Genomic DNA, 21,133 nt, shown 5'->3' on the forward strand with positions numbered 1-21,133 from the left:
CCGACAGCTTCAAACTCATGATCGGATAAACTCAGATCCACGGATCAACCATCAGAACATTAGATGACACGGCCTTTCCCTTAATTCCCATCACCATTCTCCTTTATTTTCCCAGTATTAAAACATATTTGGCAAATAAAGCTTTTACTTCAGACAATGTGCATCAAATTGGTATCAGAGCCACATCACCACATCACGACTTGTGCGTCTTTTAGAGCTTCTGCTACGTCACTCTCACTCTCTGTCGTATATCTATCTTAAGGTTGAACAGAATCATAATGTTAATAGAATACTAATTTAAGGCTGCAATTGAATTGTCGGCATCAAGAATTCTGATTTCCCTATAAATAAAATAAAAATAAAATAAAATATTCAATAAAAATTTCTTTACGATAGGAGCTGAATCAGAACACCACCTCTTGTTTCAGGCAATCCAAACGCACATGGTAAAAAACAAAAAACAGAATTGGGATTTGCTAGGGACCATTGCAGAAAGCATTTCGCGGCCGGACTGTTGCATGGGAGATCAGGCACCTCAGATGAATAAATAAATAAGACGAAAGGTGAGCTTGTGTGGCTGCTCTCTCATGCAACAGCCCGGTCACGAAATGCCCCCTGCAATGGTCCCTAGCAAATCCCAAAAAAGAATTAAAGCAAATTTAGGGATTTTTGGGTAATGATTTTTTCGCCCCTGTAGGATAATACGCCCCTCTGTAACGTGAATTGTGGGGAGACTTTAACGCTTTTTTTACGTCAAATCACGTTAACAGTGGGTCGCATCATCATATAGTGGGGCGAAAAAATCATCGCCCTTTTTTCAACGAAGCTCGTCTTACGGTTTAGTGCGAACTCGAGGTTCGTGTGCCGCGCAGCCTCATGGGTTGATTTTGGGGCGAAAACGAAATAAAGAGACTAAGAGAGTACCATCATACGGTTCACGTGCCGCACGTGTCGTATATTTGATGGGCGCTGTACACGCCACGGTTAGTTTCGATATTTCTGAATAAAAAATCAGCCCCTTTTCAGTCATAGATACACTGTAGCCGGGTGTCCCAAGTGATGAAAAGGGGCGCATTTATCATTTCCCCAATTAAAAAAATAGAAAAAACATTATAAAATCCCTTTTGGCGCCTACAAGTAATTCCCCGTTTTATTTCTTTGACACGTCGTAACTGCTCTCTCTCTCCTTTGCTACCATTAATGGTTGGATCGAGAAGATCAGTAACTCCCAAAAACTACACAGAAGCAAAAAACATTTCAAAATCGTCCGATTTTTTTGTCGAATCTTTGGCCTGGATTCTTCTAGAGTAAGAAAATCAGTGAAGAATTGCCTAAATATTAGCCTAATTGGTATAGTTATAGTTCTAACGAAGTAGAAAACTCGAGATTCGAATTGAATGTTAGGGTTAGGGATTTGAGAAATGGATCTTGAATCTGGTTCGCGATGGCGAGATTTCCAGTCTTTGGTGAGTTTATATTTTCTTTCTTTTTGCTTCTCTTTCCTTTTGATGTTATTATGTGTTCTTTCTTTGTTGGAGAGTTGTCTAGGGATTTTGTTCTCTATAACTGCTTTAATTTGTTAGATTTATTCAAAATATTTGTTCTAATCTTCTTTCATTAACCATCATCTAAAGATTCCTCTAATTTGATTACCTTTCAAGTAAAAATTCACTTATTTTCGTGAATTTCAAACGATTTGATGTTTTTGTTTTCTACTGTCTCGTAATCTCGTTTTCTTGTGATCTTTGAAACTTTTTCTTCTTATTAACTCTGTTTGATGAACTGTCTGATTCGCAACAAATCTTGTTGTTTACTGTTTTTTAGTAGTAAGGTAAAAAAAAAAAATCAGTGGAAAATTGCCTAAATATTAGCTATCTTAATTTTTCATTTTGCTTGTTTTTTTTCTTTTAATGACTGTAATTTGTCACTATTTCTTCTACTGCCAATGATCGCAGAGTGAATTAGGAAGGATTTTAATTTTTATCTTTTTCTTTTGCTTAGTTTTTTAATTAACTTTAGAAGATTTTACTTCTGTGACTTCATAACTGATGTTCGTCTCTTTAAGGTGTATCGCGAATCATATAAGGGGGAGTTTGTCAATATTAAGTATTGTGAATCAAATTGGGGAATTTTATTGTAATATCAAACATATGTCGATTTTTCAATCCACATTAGTTTGCGGGGTCATGTTAGAATATATCAGATCTTTGAAGATCTGATCGTTGGATTACTTAGATGGTAGATTAGGCAGGTAGGGTAGATTAAGCAACTAGGATTGATTAGGATGCTATTCAAGTGAGGTTAATCTCTATCTAGTTATTTCCATTCTTTTCACAAGATCTTTCTATGTTTATCCCTTGAGTGTTTTATATAAACACTCATCAGCTTCTTTGTCATTCAAACAAGATTAATAGAAAATCTCCAATTTTATCATGGTTAGTTATATAGAATGGGTTTTACTTGAGATAATATTTAATGGTTTTTTTTTTTCTTTTGAATTCTGTTAGGCCTATTTTGGGCTGTGTTTGACGGATTGCAATTTATATTGTATTTTTTCAATTATATGTTATTTGAGTGTATGCTTGTACTTCCTTTTTCGTAAACTATTCTCTTAGTTTTACAGGTTCTCTATCCAATTCCATCCATTACAGATGTTTCTTGTGCTCAAGAGTTGATTATTATAGTTTCTTTTGTTCTTTTTATTTGAATGCTTTCTCAGTATTTCTTTTGCAAGATTTGCTGCTTTTCTTTTTGTAGGCTTAAAATTTAAATTGATTCTATGTTTGGTTTTATTTTGATTTGGTTTATTTGCTTATGCCGGACATGCTGTTTGGTCTTTATGTATTTTATTTCTTTTTTCCACTAATTACAATTTGCGTTGCTTTGATTTTATTCCTCATAGAACCTATAAATTCTCTTAGTTGCAGAACAGTTATGTTGTTGTATCATTCCTTTTTCCAGCCTTCATTTTTTTTTCTGACTAATACTCTTTTCTTTTTCTCAACGTTCTTGAGAGTTCATACTCTTACACTTCTACTGAGTTTCTCTATTCTGATTGAAGTTTCTCTGATTGCATTTCAGTGACTTTTTTCATCTCACATGTCATTTGATATGATTGAGGCCTTATTTTCTTCTCTTCTACTGATTTTTGTTTTTAGATTTTCTTTATCCACTTGAGTTATTTTCATGTTGTTCTTCTTATTTCTCCATATATGACAACTGCTTTGCGTTGATTGAACTTTCAGTAGACCTCAGTAAGTGTTATAATTATGAAATGCTGTTATTTTTATTATTTTATTATTCCTTTCCGCGTCATTCGTTTCCCAACTCTACATTTATTTTATTTTATTATATTTATTTTTAAAAAAAAATTCCACTCATTCTCTGGATGCACTTGAGAGAGTTGGATGGTATTTGGAAGCGATATTTAACAGGTTGAATCATTCATACAGTTATGTTTTTGGTCCATATAGATAGTTTTCCTATTTGACTTAAAGTTTTATAGATGCAGTTTTGTTTTTGGACTTTTTAGATAGTTTTCCTATTTTACAAGTTTTAAAAACTCATTTGGTGGGATTTTAGCATGTTTTTAATATGGCACAGTGCTAAGATATGATTCATTGACTTCTTCCATCATGTTATTTTTCTTCCCCTGATTTTGTTTTTTGATATTTTTACCAATTCAGTTTGTAATGCATGCAACTCTCCCATGTTTGGTGCCCTTGGCAGAAAGCATACAGGACAACTCTCTGTCTGGCCTACCAAAGCCTTGGAGTCGTGTATGGTGACCTGAGCACTTCCCCCATCTATGTTTTCAAGAGCACCTTCTCTGGAAGGTTGCAGCTTCACGAGGAGGATGATGATATCATCCTTGGGGTACTTTCTCTGGTTTTCTGGACTTTGACTCTCATCCCTCTCTGCAAGTACATTATACTTGTATTAGGAGCAGATGACAATGGAGAAGGTGCTCCCAGGAAATCTCTTACAGGAGTTGGATTTCTGTTTCTTTTGTAATGTGGACTGACTTCTTCCTGCAGCTAACATAGCCTAATCTTTCTAGGTGGAACTTTTGCTTTATATTCAATACTTTGCCGACATTCAAAAATGAGCCTGTTGAACACAGCTCATGCTGCACATGAGCAGCTTTCTACTTATAACTCAGGAACTTCCATTAAGGAAACAAAGATTAGTTCGCTGATAAAGGAGTTTTTCGAGAAGCATCGTAGTTCTCGCATTATACTGTTTTTAGTTGTACTTCTGGGGACGAGTATGGTTATTGGTGATGGAGTACTGACCCCAGCAATGTCAGGTATGGCTTCTTATGATAAAAAAATAATAATTCGACTATGCTTGTGAGTTTCACACCAACAAATTCTAGGATCTTCTGAGTTTTGGCACAAGAATTAACAAGGACGTTGTCTTGTTATTATAGTTTTTTATTGTTATTATTTGTGAGCTCTGATTAGTGAAAATCATGATTATTTTGGTACGTTGCCTCGAAACTGGGCATTGTAGTACAACATTCCCGATGCTACACTTAGTGACCGGGTGTGATGCATTTCTATGGTGATGATCATAAAAGGAAAATTCAGAGAGTTGTATTTTGCTTAATTTTAAGAAACAATACTTTAGAATAACTTGTGCATCTTGACTGTAATTTTTTAATTTATTTTTAATTTTTTTTGGTAGGCAAGCTGGGATAGAACCTATGCCATCAATGTTGAGGTGCAAGGCCTCGGCCATTAGGCTACAGGCCCAACCCTTTATATGAGAACTGATATTCTTGGCCCATCCACCCATGGTATGCATGGGTGTAAAATAATGGGCCCTACCCTATGCATAGGCTTGGGTGGACATCGTGGGACCCATTCAATCAAAATATGAGGTACAATGGTGAGCCCCACCCAATGCACGAGTTTGAGTGGAGTTGGTGGGACATACCCTATCAAAACATGGTGTTAAATGTTGGGCTCCACCCTATGTAAAACGTGGGCTCCACCATATGCATAGGTTTGGCTGGAGATGGTGGGCCCTACCATCTCAAAAAATAAGGTGTAAAATGGTGGGCTCCACCCATCGTATGCATGAGGTGTAAAAACGAATGACAAAGGAAATAAACATGTTTGGTATAGATAATAGATTAATAGATGATATTATGAGAAAGTAAAAGGAGCTTTCACAGTACAAGTGCAGGCAACCTGGACCCACCAATCAAAGGTAGCTCTAGGTGTGCGATCACCTGGAACTATCAGATGATTATAATGATTTGACTGGTTGCTTGCAAAAGGATGGTTGAATATAAAAGTAAAAGTGGGCTATCGTCCACATTTTACTGGGTAAAAAGCCATTGATCAGAGGGTTAGGTTTAGCCGACAGGCAATTCCCATTATATGCTGAATTGTTCAATTTGAGTCATACGGAACATGTGCCACATTTGCAGTAGTAAGTGACTGACAGGTTAGCATTTTAGATAATAGTTTTAACAGTTTGAACTGAGGACTACTTATGTTTCATCCCCTTTTATCCTTAAAGTTCGTTTTGGCTATGTCGTAAAGTTTACAGAATTTAGTACTCATCTGAAACTATTTGAATGGGCCTTGATTGACTGGGCTATTTTAAAAATATCATGCACTTATTATCATTGCTTCACTGTAATAGAAGTCATGTTATTATATGAATATTCTATGAACAGAACGCTGCCTACTGCAACTATGACTCATTTTCTGATATTTTCATTGTTGGGATTTTTCAGTGCTATCTGCAGTTTCTGGTGTCAAAATCAAGATCCCCCATCTACATGAGAGTGAGTAAACCCTGCAATTGATATTTCTTCAGAACGACAGAAATGACAATCTACGTAGACCCTCTCATTTTGGGAATAACCAGTCAAAATTTATAAAATAGTAAGGGGTGCTTATAGTGTGACGTGATCAAATTTCCTCGAACATTTTTTGTCAGGGATTTCTTTTGTGATTCTAAATTGAATTTCTTTGCGCAAATTCGAAAATAACCAAATCGGTTTTTTTGTAGTTTTGCTTAAAAGTTTTGCACTTATTAAATTATTTTTATACACGCAGACTACACGGTATCCATTGCCTGTGTTATCTTAGTGGGGTTGTTTGCTCTTCAGCACTATGGTACACACAGGGTTGGCTTTCTCTTTGCTCCAATCTTGTAGTTTTGCTTAAAAGTTTTGCACTTGTGTTACTTTTTCATTCTTATTATTAAATTATTTTTATACACGCAGACTACACGGTATCCATTGCCTGTGTTATCTTAGTGGGGTTGTTTGCTCTTCAGCACTATGGTACACACAGGGTTGGCTTTCTTTTTGCTCCAATCTTGATTGCTTGGCTTCTCTGCATCAGCGGGATGGGCATTTACAACACAATTTTTTGGAACCCTAGTGTTGTTAAGGCTTTGTCGCCGTATTATATATATAAATTTTTTAGAAAGGCTGGAAAAGATGGATGGCGATCACTTGGAGGCATTGTTCTGTGTATTACAGGTCCGTTAATTTTCTCCCCCTTGAAATTCTTGTCTATTTTATTGAATCTCTCACCTTTTTTAATCAAGGCTTATAATGTGTTTGCATTTGTTTAGGTGCGGAGGCCATGTTTGCTGATCTTGGGCACTTCTCGCAGCTTTCTATCAGGGTGAGGTTACTTCTTTGTTAGAAATTTCATATGACTAGGGTTTATACATAACAAGAAAATAGTGAAAATACGTTGAGCTGTTGGTGCTGAGGGTTTTAAATTTTTTTGGAAAATAAAAATAAAAATTGATCCTGCTTTTAAAAAGCTGTCCATGTTGCTGCATTTACATCATGGGCTAACACTCTGATTCGTTATAATAATTTGGATGTTGGTCACTGCTATTTCCATTCGTCTCCAGGATATGAACATTGTATGCTTCTATTTATAATATTTTTACCACACATGCATAGTCAACACTTCATTTATTCCCAGAGGTAATATTTGGTAGATTAGCTATAAAAAAAACTCATATATTTTGTGTATAAAGATGGAACAGAAGTAATATGAAGTTTATAAGGTGATAATATTTTCTCTGATGATTCAATTATAACCCATTTCTTTTCCAAAAATGACATAGACCCCTTTGCCAAATGCAACCATCGTGCATTTGCAATTGGGGCTTGGGGATGACTGTCACAATGGAAATGGGTCATGCGTCATGGACATGATTCCAATTTACTACTGCATGTGGCTTCTTCTTCTTCTTCTTCTTTTTCTTCTTCTTAATGATCCCACTGCACGTGGCTACTGGTCATTGAAAATCAGTGGATGGACTCTATCTTCAACAGCATTATATATACAGGGGCGGTCAACTCAGTAAACTCTAGATGATCTTGATGAATATGTGCTTATAACATGTTTTTTTTATGGCAGATAGCATTTACAGCATTTGTTTATCCCTGTTTGGTTCTGGCCTACATGGGTGAAGCTGCTTATCTCTCAAAACACAAAACAGACATTCAGAGAAGCTTCTACAAAGCCATTCCAGGTAAGAATTTACATTTATGTCCATACTTAAGATGAATAAAGTGATGCTCAAGTTGTCTGTATTTAGTTAGTTTGGAAGTGGATGAATGGGCGCGCGCGTGACGACTTTATCTCATGCATACTTGAATGAAGACAAAGGCCCCTATTTATATAGGTATAATACCCACAAGAAGCATTTTAGTCTTTGGATTGCATATACCAAGCATTTTAGTCTTCGCATTGCATATACGTCCAAATTGGAGGGAAACCTTCCTCAGACACACTTAAGAGAGGTGGAAGACCCCTGCCTTCTGTTATCTCATATAACAGCCTCTCTGGCATCTGCTCCTATGACAGACCCATCAAGAAAAATGTCGAGTACCCAGATTAGAGTACATCTCATATTCATAGGATCACTTTAGCTTGCTACCAAGCACCAGAGAAAACTAAACAGATTTAGCATGGATAATGTCTTAAGTTTGTAAACCTAATCTGTGGATGTAATTGTGAAACTACCAACTACTCCAAAAGCTTAAGCTGTTGAAGAAAGGCGTTATTTATCTTTTATACTTTAACTCCTCCCCCGCACGTGTGGCTCACTTGGCAAACACGTGGCACATGTGGTCCCACTTTGGGCCGACCATCGCATGTGGATTTTTGCTATCTGGGAGGTTTGAACTCGAGACCTTTGGCTTTGATACCATGTGAAACTACCAACTACTCCAAAAGCTTAAGCTGTTGAAGAAAGGCATTATTTATCTTTTATACTTTAACAGTAATGTTGGGAATAAATGGTACAAATATTTGACTATGATTGCAGATTCATGATCTAATATTTGAGGGCTGGAGTGAGGAGTTCCGGAGAACACGTTGTCGGAGAGATGAAGAAATCACTGCAGTGGAAAATGAAGGACAAAGAGGGGAAATGAGAATATCAAATCAGAAGCAAAATGAGAAATCCCAAGGGGAGCAGAATCTTGTTCCTCCACAGAGGGGCTGGAAGTGCTCATTGTGCAAGTATCATAGCTTCAAAAGGAGGTCGGAGTGCTGCCTGTGTGCTTTCAAACTGAGGGAAGGGATCATCATTGGTATGCCTATTGCAATGCTAGTCCCAACCAAATTCAGGTTGAAGCCAATATTTTCGGCAACTGGCCAAATCATTAGCACTTCTTATCGACTAAGCATGAAATCTTGTTTGATTGGGGGAATGAAGGAGATCAAGTGGAAGATGGAGGAAATCCAGCAATGGGCAGGGAGAAAACGGAACATATACATTTTTATAATATATAACATGGATTATTTAGGAATAGATTACAAGTGCACATAAGGAGGCAAAGAATGCCCCAAAATCAACAATTTGTGAGAAGCACCTGATTTCGCCTAACGAATGGCCAAATCATTAGCACTTCTTATGGACTAAGCATGAAAGAAATAACCCTATGCAAATACAAGAACTTGGTCTCATCAATGAAGTTGGCTAATCTCCACGGTCAATCACTAGCCACCTTGGACCAAGACAGTGTTAGAGTTAGAGGAGTCGCTTTCTACCTCCAAACTTTCCTCCTGCTGGTTGAGGAAGACCCTGTGAAGGGCACAAGCCTCGGTCTCAGAAGAATCAATGAGCCTGAACGGACCAGTGAGAACTAGGGGTGCAGTTTGGATCGGGTCTGGTTGAGCTTTTACTAAAAAATGAATTGGAATCAACCTGAACCCGACTGATTTTATGGTAAAAATCAAGGAAGCAGGATTCTTCCCTGGGAGCCTTTGATTCCCGCTTCGATTCCCGTTTCGATTCCCGCTTCGATTCCCGCTCTGACAACCTTGAGTAGGATTTTTCCCTAGGAGCCTTCGATTCCCGCTTTTGATTCCTGTTTCGACTCCCGCTTTCGATTCCCGATCTGGCAACCTTGGTAAAAATTCAACCAAAATTCTCGAAAATTGACTTGAGTTGCATTCCTAGTAACAACGGTCTCTGAAAATGAAACATGTCTTTGCCTTCTTACATATGAAAATTAGTAATAGCATGATTCTTTTCTATTTCCAGTCGAAAACTAAGGCTCAAAGGTTTAGTAGAATCGGTGGTTATGCTTCTGGAGACACACATGAGGATCATACTCCTGAAATACAGTCTAAATACAGGAGCTAGGGCGATCTGGGTGAATTTTTGCGGCATTCCACCCCACGACTGTGCTAAGTCCACTCTGCAATTTCTGGGGAAATTATTTGGCCAAGTTCTAGAGGTATCGTGCATGAGGAAGCTGATGACTGTGTGGAGTATGCCCGAGCTCGAATCTTATCCTCTGATTGGGTATTTCTGAGAGCCACTGTCTGATTGAAGGTATCATATTGTTGGGTTCTCTATTTGACGTGTGCTCAAATCGTATCCTCTGATTGGGCATTTCTGAGCGCCATATCCCGATTGAAGGTGCCAGATCGTTGGGTTCTCTATTAGTTTGTGAAGGAAGTTTAGCAAGGACCTCTGAATGTTGGAGGAAAATTCTAGAGCCTCCATTCCATTCCCTTTTTTATCCGACGAAGCAGTACTTGCCAAAGAAGTTTTTCGGCGCTCGCAGCGAGAACAGGGAGATGGAGGATCAGGTAGACAGTAGTCTCCATGTTCTCTTCTAATGAAAATGGAAGAATATTGTGGGACCTCGGCCAACTTAAAATCGGTCTGATGGGGGTCCCATGGATGGAAAAAGAAGGAATTGAGTTTGCTGTCTTATCCATCAGCGATCGTTTGCCTATTGTCTAAGCCTTTCTATATTCTGTTTTTACTTGTTCTCAAAGGCTGCTATACAGTTATCACCATCTTTTCTAATTGGGTAGAAACACCCATGCTTTCACAGGCTTCTGCCTGACTTTGGGTGCTATGATTTAGGAACTGGAGGTACAAATGTAGCTTTGTAAACAAGAAGTGGAACACTTGTGGAAAATTTGAATTATGAGTTTTTTCAGCATAGATGGTACTTTCTTCATTTTAGCTCTTACTTTGTATGATTGCATTTTTTTAATGATAAAAATCATTTGAATTGAAAAATAGGATTGCATATCTATCCGCAGTTTTTAGTTAAGATCTGGGGAGGTTTTCTTAATGGTGCCTTATGTTTATGACTCACTACTGCTGCTTACTGGTTGAAATCCATCAATCACATGGATAAAACCAGTTATTTTTGCTACTGCATAATTTCATACATATATTTAATCTCATATTCTTTTTTTCATTTTCCCTCCATCCAGAGGTTATCTTCTGGCCAGTATTTATTATTGCAACACTAGCAACTGTCGTGGCGAGTCAAGCGATTATTTCTGCCACCTTCTCCATTATCAGTCAGTGCAGGGCACTGAGGTGTTTCCCTCGTGTGAAGATAATACACACGTCCAGCCAAATACATGGACAGATATATATACCAGAAGTGAACTGGATGTTGATGGTCTCGTGTCTTGCGGTTGTTATTGGCTTTAGAAACACAGACATGATCGGAAATGCATATGGTACATGCTTCTCTACTTCTCTTCATCTGAAAATATTCCTTCTATTTCTGCTTGGCTTTTTGACTCGGTTTCTTTGAGTTTCCTCTGATCTAATGCCACACCGATATTCTTTTCTCCAGGCCTTGCAGTGATCACCGTAATGTTCGTTACCACATGTTTGATGCTTCTTATCATTGTTACTGTTTGGAATCGATCTGTCCTAACAGCGTTCTTGTTCGTCACCATTTTTGGATCCATAGAGCTCCTCTTCTTCACTGCATGCCTTACCAAAGTGCCGAAAGGAGGTTGGCTCCCTCTACTTCTCTCTCTAATTGTCCTGTCTGTGATGTCTCTATGGCACTATGGAACATCCAGAAAACAAGAATTTGAATTACAGAACAAAGTTTGCATAGAGAGACTCCTAACCCTCGGTCCAAGCTTGGGTATAGTCCGAATCAACGGGATTGGACTCGTCTATTCTAACATGGTTTCTGGAATCCCCCCAATGTTTGCCCACTTTGTTACCAACTTCCCAGCCTTCCACCGCATCCTCATCTTTGTCTCCTTACAGTCTCTAACAGTCCCTAAAGTCCCCTCTGGCGAGCGATTCCTCATTGGCCGGATCGGCCCGCCGGAGTTTCGACTTTTCCGGTGCATTGTGAGGTACGGGTACAAGGACGCACGTAGGGACTCTTATGATTTTGAAAACCAGCTTATTATGAAGGTGGCTGAGTTCTTGCAACGTGAAGGTGAGGAGGGGGTAAGCAGAGTCCATGGACAGATGGCTGTGATTGGAAATCCGTCGGGTCTGGTGGTGGACGCTGTGGCGCGGCCGGAAAATGGTGCCGAAGTTGGCCGGAAGAAGAAGAAAGTGATGTTTCGAGATGTGGGAGTGAGAGAGGAGGTGAAGGAATTGGTGGAGGCGAGGGAGGCTGGGGTGGTGTACATGATGGGGCACACGTGTGTTGTGGCGAGTGAACGGTCTTCTTTTGTGAAGAAGTTTGCAATTGACTTTGTCTATGGGCTTTTGCGGCGGAATTGCCGGAGTCCGGCCGTTGCTCTTGGCCTTCCACATTCTTCACTGATGGAGGTTGGTATGGTTTACCATGTGTGATTACACTAACGTATGGCAGTATTTGGCAAATGTGATTCTAGTCTAGTTGCTTCAGCCCTGAAGAGGAATGGAAGTTAACATAACTGATATCAGGTCTATTGGGAGAAAATGACAAATATGCCCCTGGAAATTGATTTTTTGAACGGGAAATGTTATCAGCACAACCTTAATTTGATATTTGCACAAACCTAGCTGTCTTTTCTTCTTTAATTGGCTCGGGAGAGCTTTTTTGGGAAATTTAATAACCTTTTGACCGCTCTTTAAACATAAAAGACAAGATGGGTTAGTGAAAATATCAAAATATGGACCGCTCTTTAAACATAAAAGACAAGATGGGTTAGCGAGAATATCAAAATATGGTTGTGCTGATATCATTTCCCTTTTGAAAATGAGGGGTGTAATAGCATGAAAGAGTAAGATAATTGTGGGATATGTTGGAAATTATTGAGAAAGTAGCATGATAATGGTCTTTTGCTATCCGGGGAGAGATTGAGAGAGAGCTTGGTTCGAAGTGAAAGTGGATCATCCCTGATGTAAACGGGCTAAACTTCACACTAGGGGATAAGAGATGATAAGAAACTTATATTGCTTTATGTAAGATACAATCAAACCATTTTCTTTTCGTTATATGTATTGCTTTATGTAAAAGAATTGCAATTTTCCCTTGTTGGAATCGACCTAGAATTGCCCAAGGTCCAATATCATATATATATTTTTCTACTGCTATGGAAATCGGCTGCCTAAATGAGAGCAAAAAATGGACAGATTTGTGAAGGTTTATACACCTCCATTTTACCTCCACAAATCGTAGGGTTGGGATGATCCTATGGAACTGATTTTTTTATAGACACCCTATCTATGTGAGGGCCAATCAAATGAATGGTTTGGATCACCCAAACCATATGCCCTCCACTATATTTTAAGCTAGTGTGTAGATAACTTATCTACACGTGTGCGAAACCGTTTTCTCGTAAAAGAAACTAAGATAAAGTGAAGTAGTTGGTAACTTGTAAAGAGTGCTGGCGTTCACAATTTTGGTGTGATAAGCGGTTCTGAATGAAGTTTCTTGCTTTGGGGCTCTTTGTTTTTGTTTGTTTTTTCACACCTCTTGTATTCTAAGGAGAGTGGGGCTTTCTATGTTCTCTGTATTTACATCAGAAGAAATTGGCGGAACCACTTTAATGAAGCTACTTTCAGGAAAAGACAAATAGAATGGTGTGGAACTATCCTTTTTTTTCTTTCGTATGTGCATATGCATCGCCATTTTTGCCAATGTCGCACTACAGAATTTCCTATGTATTAAGAGACTATATAGCGGAAAGGTCATTTTTCTTGCATATTGATTGTATCGCTTTTGTATTTTACCACACTTCTTTTTACCTTTTTATTATTGTGATTTTATCGTCAATTCCAAGTAATATTAAAATTTGCCCACCCAACTTCCACCACTTCATTTGTCTTTCCACATCTAGAAATTACCCTCTTTGTCGTTAGTCTTGGTCTTGAAATGTTTCATCCATGAGATTGGAATAGCTCCCCATTGATATTTAAGAGAAAAAAGAGAATTAGATGATAGGAAAGAAGTCTGAAATCTCTCAAAAAGATGAGAGAATTATATCATAGGGAAGAAGAAAAGAAGCCCCTCACTCCCTCCCTCTCTGGGTAGAGATAGTTTGTATCCAATCCAAGTGATGATCATTAGCATACTTTGAGCTCATTGGTAAGTAGAAATTTTCTGTTTTGGCTACAATTATGAGAAGTGATATTTACGCCCCTTTTGATCACCAGGGACACCCAACGGCAGTGTATCAATGGTAAAAAGGGAGCTGATGTACTTTATGTTAGAAAAATCCAGTGGCTTTGATTGCAAAGTACACTGGCAAATGGGTGTCCCTGGTGATGAAAGGGGCGTAAATATCATTTCCCACAATTATTTTTTATAATTTTTTACATTTTTTTGGGTTTTTATTTGGGGCTTTCTATAATGAAGTCCTAGTTAGTGGAAAGGGATAGATTCTCACCTTTTCTTCCCTGGGCCACCCCTTCAAGTGTATCTATGACTACTCTTTTTACACTACAAGGGGGTGGCCGGGGAAGAAAAGGGGGCGAGTATATCATTTTACCAATTGGTATAAATGTAGGCCTCCCATCCAGTTAAGCAATTGAAATCAGGAGACCACCAATAACATTTTCATTTTCTCCTTTTGTCGAACTCATTAATTAGACCTATTTGAATGACTATCATAACCTCGCTCAAGTTTTCCCGTTATGGCCCCGTGTCATATCCACCAATAGGTGGGCTATATTAGACAATTTCCATAGCAAACAAGGGCATTTTCTGAATAAAATTGTAATGGGTAGAAAATCGACCGTTGGAAATTTGTAAACGATAGGATGCGCTCCGTTGACAGTGGAGCATCCACAGCGGATTTCTTGGCATCTTTCTTTCAAACTCCCCAAATCCACCGTTACATATTTAAAGAAATTTGACCGTTGGAAGCATACACCTAAATGAAATCTTTCCCCTCTTCTCTCTCCCCATCACTTTCCACCATTTTCTTTTCCTCTCATTCTCTCCTTACAATTTGCCTAAATCTCTAGCAAAATCCATCCTTTCCAAAACTTAGTAATGATGTGCCCTCCAAAAGTACCCAGAGCCCCTCACCCTCTCCGCCAAATCGCGGAAAGCCCGACCCACAAACTCCTCCTCAAGCAATGGCTCAAGGAAGAAGAACTCATCTTCCGAAGAATCGCCCTCAAAGAAACCCAAATCGACGCAACCCGCAAAGAGATTACCCAACTCTACTGCTTTTTCTTCATCTTTCACACAACTATTCTTCTCCTTCTCTATAGCGCCGCCTCTAGCAACCCACAAACCTCATGCGGGCGATCTTGGATCCCTTCCCTTTGCTCACTAGTCTTTTCCTTATTGATCATTTGGGCAATCCGATACAAGACTGATGTTGAGAGTCATATGGAGAAGCTTTTGGATAGAGAGAAGGAAGATGGGAATCTTCTTTTGAAATGTGTTGAGGAATTAAAGAAGAAAGGGGTGGAATTTGATCTTTTGAAGGAGGTTGATGCTTTGAGGAGGGCGAAGAGTTTGAGGGTTGGGGACAAGGTTGTGAAGCAATGGTCGGCGAGGGATTTTGTTACGCTCTTTTTTGTCGCTGCTTCTTGCCTAGTCTTGGGTCTTACAAGGGTTGTGTTATGTAATTAGGATCTTAAAAGAGAAAGGAAACTCTTCGAATGAGCTTTCCTTTCTTTTATTTCCTTCTTATCTTGTTAGTATTTTTTTACTACATTTTGGGTGCTTTGGGGGGCAGAATATTCTTGATTCTGCCACATATGGGAAGGATAGAGGGTTGAAAGGGAAGATATGCAGAATTTTTTGTTCTGCTTTTGTAGCCACTGAAATAAATTAATAAATTTGATTATATCCAAGTATTATTCTTTATCTTTTATTTCTGGTAATTATTTTGTATTTACTTGTGTTTTTCTGCAATTATCAATCCAGTAGAGATGCAATTTTCCCAGGGTTTCTTTTATCCCTAATATGGGTTTGAGATTGTCTTGAAGAAATACATGTAGAATGTTTTGTGACAGGTTGATCTGTTATCAATCCAGTAGAGATGCAATTTTCCCAGGGTTTCTTTTACATTTATTATGGGTTTGAGATTGTCTTGAAGAAATACATGTAGAATGTCTTGTGACAGGTTGATCTGGTGTTTGCTGTTTATTTGATTGTAATTTAGTCTTTATGCTATTTTTAATTTCTTCGAATTTATATAGGGATAATCAATCTTCTTAGGTCTTTAATGATTCTAGATGGTTGTTTGATTGCCAGATGTGTCACATAAAGATCTAAGATTTACTGTGCGAAATGATGGAACTTGTTCTCAGTATCATTTGGAGGTGGTTCTCATTTATTGAGGCATCCTTTTATTTTTTGAATCAGTTTTAAAATTGGTTTAAAGTTTTGGGGGGCAAAGGCTACACTGTAGTAGCAGAAGTGCAAACACTCAATGGTTGAGGCTTTGTATCTCAAACTTGAGGTGTCGCAGGTTCGATCGATCCCAGCTTACCAACCCAAAAAAAAGAAAAAAAGAAGTGCAAAAACTCTTTAAGATGTAACCCCAATTGTGAAGAGAAGCAAAATATTCTACATATCAATAAACATTAAGACAAAAGACTGCATGGTTAGCAGAGTAAGTGTAAAGCTCTGTTAGAGGGTATTAGAGATTTTTACAGTGTATCATAGGTATCAGAGATATTTACTCTTTCAAATTCCTTTTTTTTTAATTCCATTATTTTGTCAGCTCAGTTTGCTCTTTCTTTTTTTGTAGAAGAAATTATTGTGCTGCAGATCCGGCAACTATATGTTGATGGTGTAGGTTGTGTTTTTTTCTTCTTTTTATAAATCATAAAATTAATCTGAATGCATTCCAATTTTCTTGTTTTGTATCTTATATACATTTTGGATAAATACTTTTGTATTTGTTGCATTTTATGTAATTACCAATAGGATGGAGATGCAGGACATCTGGGTATTTGGGTTGAGAGAAAAGTTCCCTCTTTTGCAACCCTTTTTGCTGGGGTTTATAATATGTGTTTTCTTTTATCCTGTTTTAGATGGGAACATTTTGGTATTTTGGAGGAGAATAATCTACAGAACATTTTGCTGGGGTTTATTACCACAAAAAGAAAACAGGGAAAACCTTTTGGTGTTTTAGAGGAGATAATCTACAGAACATTTTGTTTTGCAATTGAAAACTTTTGAAACCAATTAATGTGGAAGATCAAATGGTGTGATCTATGTTCAGGCGATATTTGCTATGCTTAGCGTCTCCCTGTTTTCCCTTTTTGCTGTGAATTTATGACAAGGGTATTGTTAGAAGCTTATTTGGTGATGCTATATGAAGTTGATGGTCCGTCATTCTTCTTGTCATAGTTCTTTTCTTCTTCTTTTTTACAGTCAAATTACATATAAGAATACTTTATCCTTCCTAGATCCCTAGAAGACTGGAGGCACCATTCACAAGCTCAAAGATTAACCGAAGGTAGGCATGATGGATCTTTTTCTTTGACCATTTGTACATCTCAAACTATAGAGGCAATCGACGTCCTCGTCTCTGTAATCTGTTTTAATGGTGATTTTAGCATTCCTTAATTTATATATTTTGTCATCTTTGTTTCCTTTTTGTGGTAACTTCTTGTGCTGCATGTCAAATTGTCAAGCATTCTATGTTTCCTTTTCAGATGCTTTCTTTTACTTCTCAAGTTGCAAATCAAGTTGGACAGTCCTATATATATATATCATGCATTTTTAGTCCGAGTTTGCCCTAGTATGCTTGACAATTTGACCCTGTGCCCCCCTTTTAACGTGATTTGATGTCAAAAAGCGTTAAGAGTGCCCACAATTCAGGTTAAAAGGGCCCACATTCACGGCCGGGGGGGGGGGGGGGGGGGGGGGGGTGGGGGTGTTGCGAAAAATTCATCTCCCTTTTACAATTTACGAAGTCAATCTCTCTCTTCCTTGGTGGGAAGCTCAAGTTTGGGTAAGTTAATGGATTCAGTGCCCAAACCGAATGACCCAAATTTTGTTAAAAGGCATAGTATCAAAAACTAGCTTTAGTATCATTTTTGTACCATGCCCTGCAAGAGAAACATATGGCAACCAAATAGATGGCTTTGTGCCTCAATCGTGAAGTCTTAGGTCTGTTCCAAAATTACATACCAAAACAAAAGATCATTTTGTGGGGTGAATGAATTTAAAGTAATTAGGCTGGAGGTTTATTGATAAATGTTTACAGCTGGTTTGTTTGTGTACTGTACATTTGTTGGAGGAAAATGGTATCTTAGAGGAATAAAAACAGCTCTGAGTATCTCTACATCGAGTGGCTAAAGCTCCACAGTGTGAGCTGGTATAAATTTAAGTATCACATGGTAGACTTACGAATTTTTCTAACTAATAGTGTAGTTGTTCTGTGACAAGCAAAGCACAATTTTTATAGAATCTAATCCTACTTTTGACAAACTAAAATATCAGCATTGTGATTTGCAACAAGATCAGGTCTTTGGTTAACCATTGGGGTTAGTACTCTCAACAACATGGAAGTTGGTATGGCAAAATAATAAAAATATCATGCAAGATTGTTATGAGTTGTTTCAAATCTGAAAGAAAAATGTTTCAGGTGGCATTATCATATGGTATTTACATTGTATGTGAGGATCAACCTGGCAATTGAGGAAATAATCAAGTCTACATGGAAATTGAAAAGCAAGCTAGAAATATTAATGAGGGTTTTTTATCATCCAAAAAAGAAGGAATTGTGGGTGTGTCTATTGGGAGGAGTTTATTTAAAGTTCTCATAAGAGCAATTTTGTCTCATGATTTTGTCAATCATGGTGGAGAGTTTACCTTTTCACATATTGGGTCTGTTCACCATTGGGATATAAATCCTCGGATAAGCTGTTCCTTGGACTAGCTATTCTGCTTGGAAACATTTATCATGAAATTATCTTGTCTGCTGCTCACCAATTTTTGTTCTGTTGATACTTTATCCATGAATAAAGGTTGATGTGAACTGAGGATAGCAAATCTATCCTAGGATAAAATAAACCCCGGCTTGCTATTCCTGTGGTGAACAACCCCATTAAGAATGATGTAATTTCTTTTCAAAAACTCTATGGAAATTAGAAACTCTAGAGAGCTCATTGCTTCTTCTTTTTTTTTGGGTAGAAGCTGATGATTCCTAGTACACTGTTTTTGGAAAATAAAGATTCCTCTATTATTCTAGAACATCACAATTCAACTTACTGGTATTTCTTTCGCCTATTTCGAGATAAAGGAAACTCTGGACAACCCAAAAGAGATTTGTTTGCTTTATTCTCTCTTCTGGAATTTTTTTTTTCTTTAATCTACTTGCCTCCACCTTAATACCATCATCTTTTACTTTTCCACTAGCAAAACTAAAAGGAGGCAAGGTTCTGTTATCTACTAAGTCTTTCCTTATACATCTCTTGTTTTTTCAGTTAAAAAACTAAGAAGAGGTGGCTTGAGCAATTGAGAATGTATAAATGTCTTTTCTATTGGCAAAAGAAAAAAAAACAGTGTGTGCTGGTATGTATAACAGAACAAGAGTCACAAACTACATGAGGTTGGTCCTCTTTTCTTCAATGGAAGCATGAGGTTGGTTATTAGAGGCTTTCGTGCCACAACCTGGTTGCTCTCCAACATTATTTTCCATTTAAGCTGTACACGAAAACTCAGCACATATAACCTTCTCTACAATCAGTTGAAATGCATATCATCAGTCCAAACTGTACAACTAATGAGCCATAGCTAAGTGATTGATCCTGAAAATTCCTAATTTGGTATGCTTAATCGGTGGTAATCTGGATCAATAGGTCTCTGTGTACAACATTTAGCCCCTGTTTGTTTTGGATTTTGAGAATAAATTTGAGTCAAGTAATCAGTTTTGGACTCCCAACTGTTCTCAAAATCCAAAACAAACAGGGTCTAAGCAATCTCATTATCTTTTGCAGCATTTTTGAGTACTTGATGGATTCTTACTCTTGTGCTTGAGTATATGTATCACATCATTTTTTCCATTGATAAGTAGTAGTAATTCATTAGAATCAAGGAACAAACCTACCTTTATTAGTTATTACAGCTGATTTACATCCGCAATTGAACTGATTTTACACCCATATAGGGACCAATAAATTGGTGTTCCTCTACGTTAATTTTCACAGTGCAACCGCATCTTATGGACCGATTTACTTCCATATGACCAAAGATAGATTACCAAAGGTTCTCTATTAAATTAGTTACCACAGTGAACTATAATAATCCATTTAATAAAAAAAAAGTATACACCAAATCGGGGTTCCAAACTTAAGCAAATTTACTTCACTCTAAAAGGAGCAGCACTTCTGCATTGATTTCAACACATGAATAAGAAAAAGAAAGCCATCTTATTTCATTATTTAAACTGATTTACACCCATCTGATCCAACTTCACATTAAATTTTACAGCATTAGAATAATAAACAACACAATCCATTAATGAATAAAGAAAAGAAAATGAAAATCCATAAAACAATTACAACAACAATCACCCTCAAAACAAACCAACCCATTGGAGAAAAAACAAAATTTCAGTGGTTCCATGTGAAAGCAGAAACCTTTCTGTTTTTGTTATCACTCCCATTCTCAAACAGTCACAGCATTTTCCTCCTTCATATGTGTTGGAGGGGATGAATTCACAGCCCCCACACCTCCTGGTGGTGGGGTTGGCACCCCGAAAATCTGCGCACGTGTGCGCACATCTTGTCGCCCCTTCGCCCTCCCAAGAAAATAGCAGCCAAAGCCGAGGATCACGGCGAAGAGAATCAAAGGGAGGGAGATAACCAGAACAAAACCCATTTCTCTTTAACTGCAATTCTCTTAGAAATGTGATTAAATTTCTCCTATTTTTCTCCCTTTACTAATATGGGAATGCTAATCACTGTAAGGGGGAGAACAAGGAATTTATTTGACAGTCATCTACTTTCAAAAGGGAAACAGAGGTCAAGAACATGAAGCTAATATCAACCTAGATACAATTTGAAGATTGGGTTTCAAACAGGAAAAGGAGGTCAAGAACTGGGTATCGGAGTGTGGGATTGAAATGAGAATTTTCAGATTGAGAAGTCTTAGGATAGAGTGGAGATTGCCAAAAAAAATGGGGATTTTATAGCCCCCCTTGACCTTTCTGGAAGAATCTAATCGAGTCATTAGACAGTCCTTAACGTTCAAGTTCAACGGCTACTTTTTTGGGAGGACAGGTTCGTAGCTCGCGATACCTCGAAAATCATGACTCGCCCATATCTTTATTTCACAGAGCTGATCACGAGCCAATAAAAAAAGAAAAGAAAAAAGAGAGCTGATCACGACTCACGAATTTGCCCTCTACCACATTCACAAAGCAATCTTAACCGTCCAAATATAAGTCACAATGGCTGATAGAAAGTTTCCCCATTGAAGACAGAATCCGTG

The 21,133-nt window shown here is 37.9% G+C and overlaps 3 protein-coding genes across 3 annotated transcripts; 2 read left to right on the plus strand and 1 right to left on the minus strand.

Annotated features, from left to right (window-relative positions):
• The first annotated feature begins 1,162 nt into the window (after nt 1–1,162).
• On the plus strand, nt 1,163–12,814 carry LOC143892563 (putative potassium transporter 13). Its single transcript, XM_077397282.1, has 10 exons — nt 1,163–1,466; nt 3,730–3,964; nt 4,061–4,309; nt 5,753–5,803; nt 6,078–6,137; nt 6,248–6,508; nt 6,604–6,656; nt 7,410–7,524; nt 10,743–10,997; nt 11,117–12,814. Exons 1-10 carry the CDS (start codon nt 1,422–1,424, stop codon nt 12,088–12,090), a joined length of 2,298 nt encoding a protein of 765 aa, XP_077253397.1. The 5' UTR covers nt 1,163–1,421; the 3' UTR covers nt 12,091–12,814.
• Nucleotides 12,815–14,014: 1,200 nt separating this feature from the next.
• LOC143892565 (uncharacterized) lies at nt 14,015–15,529 on the plus strand. The gene has a single exon (XM_077397283.1). It carries the CDS (start codon nt 14,720–14,722, stop codon nt 15,308–15,310), a length of 591 nt encoding a protein of 196 aa, XP_077253398.1. The 5' UTR covers nt 14,015–14,719; the 3' UTR covers nt 15,311–15,529.
• Nucleotides 15,530–20,051: 4,522 nt separating this feature from the next.
• LOC143846299 (uncharacterized) lies at nt 20,052–20,827 on the minus strand. The gene has a single exon (XM_077354735.1). It carries the CDS (start codon nt 20,519–20,521, stop codon nt 20,309–20,311), a length of 213 nt encoding a protein of 70 aa, XP_077210850.1. The 5' UTR covers nt 20,522–20,827; the 3' UTR covers nt 20,052–20,308.
• Between the last annotated feature and the right edge of the window lie 306 nt (nt 20,828–21,133).

Source organism: Tasmannia lanceolata, unplaced genomic scaffold (genome assembly GCF_043159265.1).
Source record: "Tasmannia lanceolata isolate RefF3 unplaced genomic scaffold, GAP_Taslan_0.1 ptg000015l, whole genome shotgun sequence".
Classification (NCBI taxonomy): Eukaryota; Viridiplantae; Streptophyta; class Magnoliopsida; order Canellales; family Winteraceae; genus Tasmannia; species Tasmannia lanceolata.

Coding starts and splice junctions, on each gene's coding strand:
- LOC143892563 (XM_077397282.1), top strand. CDS start 1,422: ATGGATCTTGAATCTGGTTCGCGATGGCGAGATTTCCAGTCTTTG. Junction 4,310..5,752: donor ACTGACCCCAGCAATGTCAG/GTATGGCTTCTT, acceptor GGGATTTTTCAG/TGCTATCTGCAGTTTCTGGT. Junction 6,509..6,603: donor CATTGTTCTGTGTATTACAG/GTCCGTTAATTT, acceptor GCATTTGTTTAG/GTGCGGAGGCCATGTTTGCT.
- LOC143892565 (XM_077397283.1), top strand. CDS start 14,720: ATGATGTGCCCTCCAAAAGTACCCAGAGCCCCTCACCCTCTCCGCCAA.
- LOC143846299 (XM_077354735.1), bottom strand. CDS start 20,521: ATGGGTTTTGTTCTGGTTATCTCCCTCCCTTTGATTCTCTTCGCCGTG.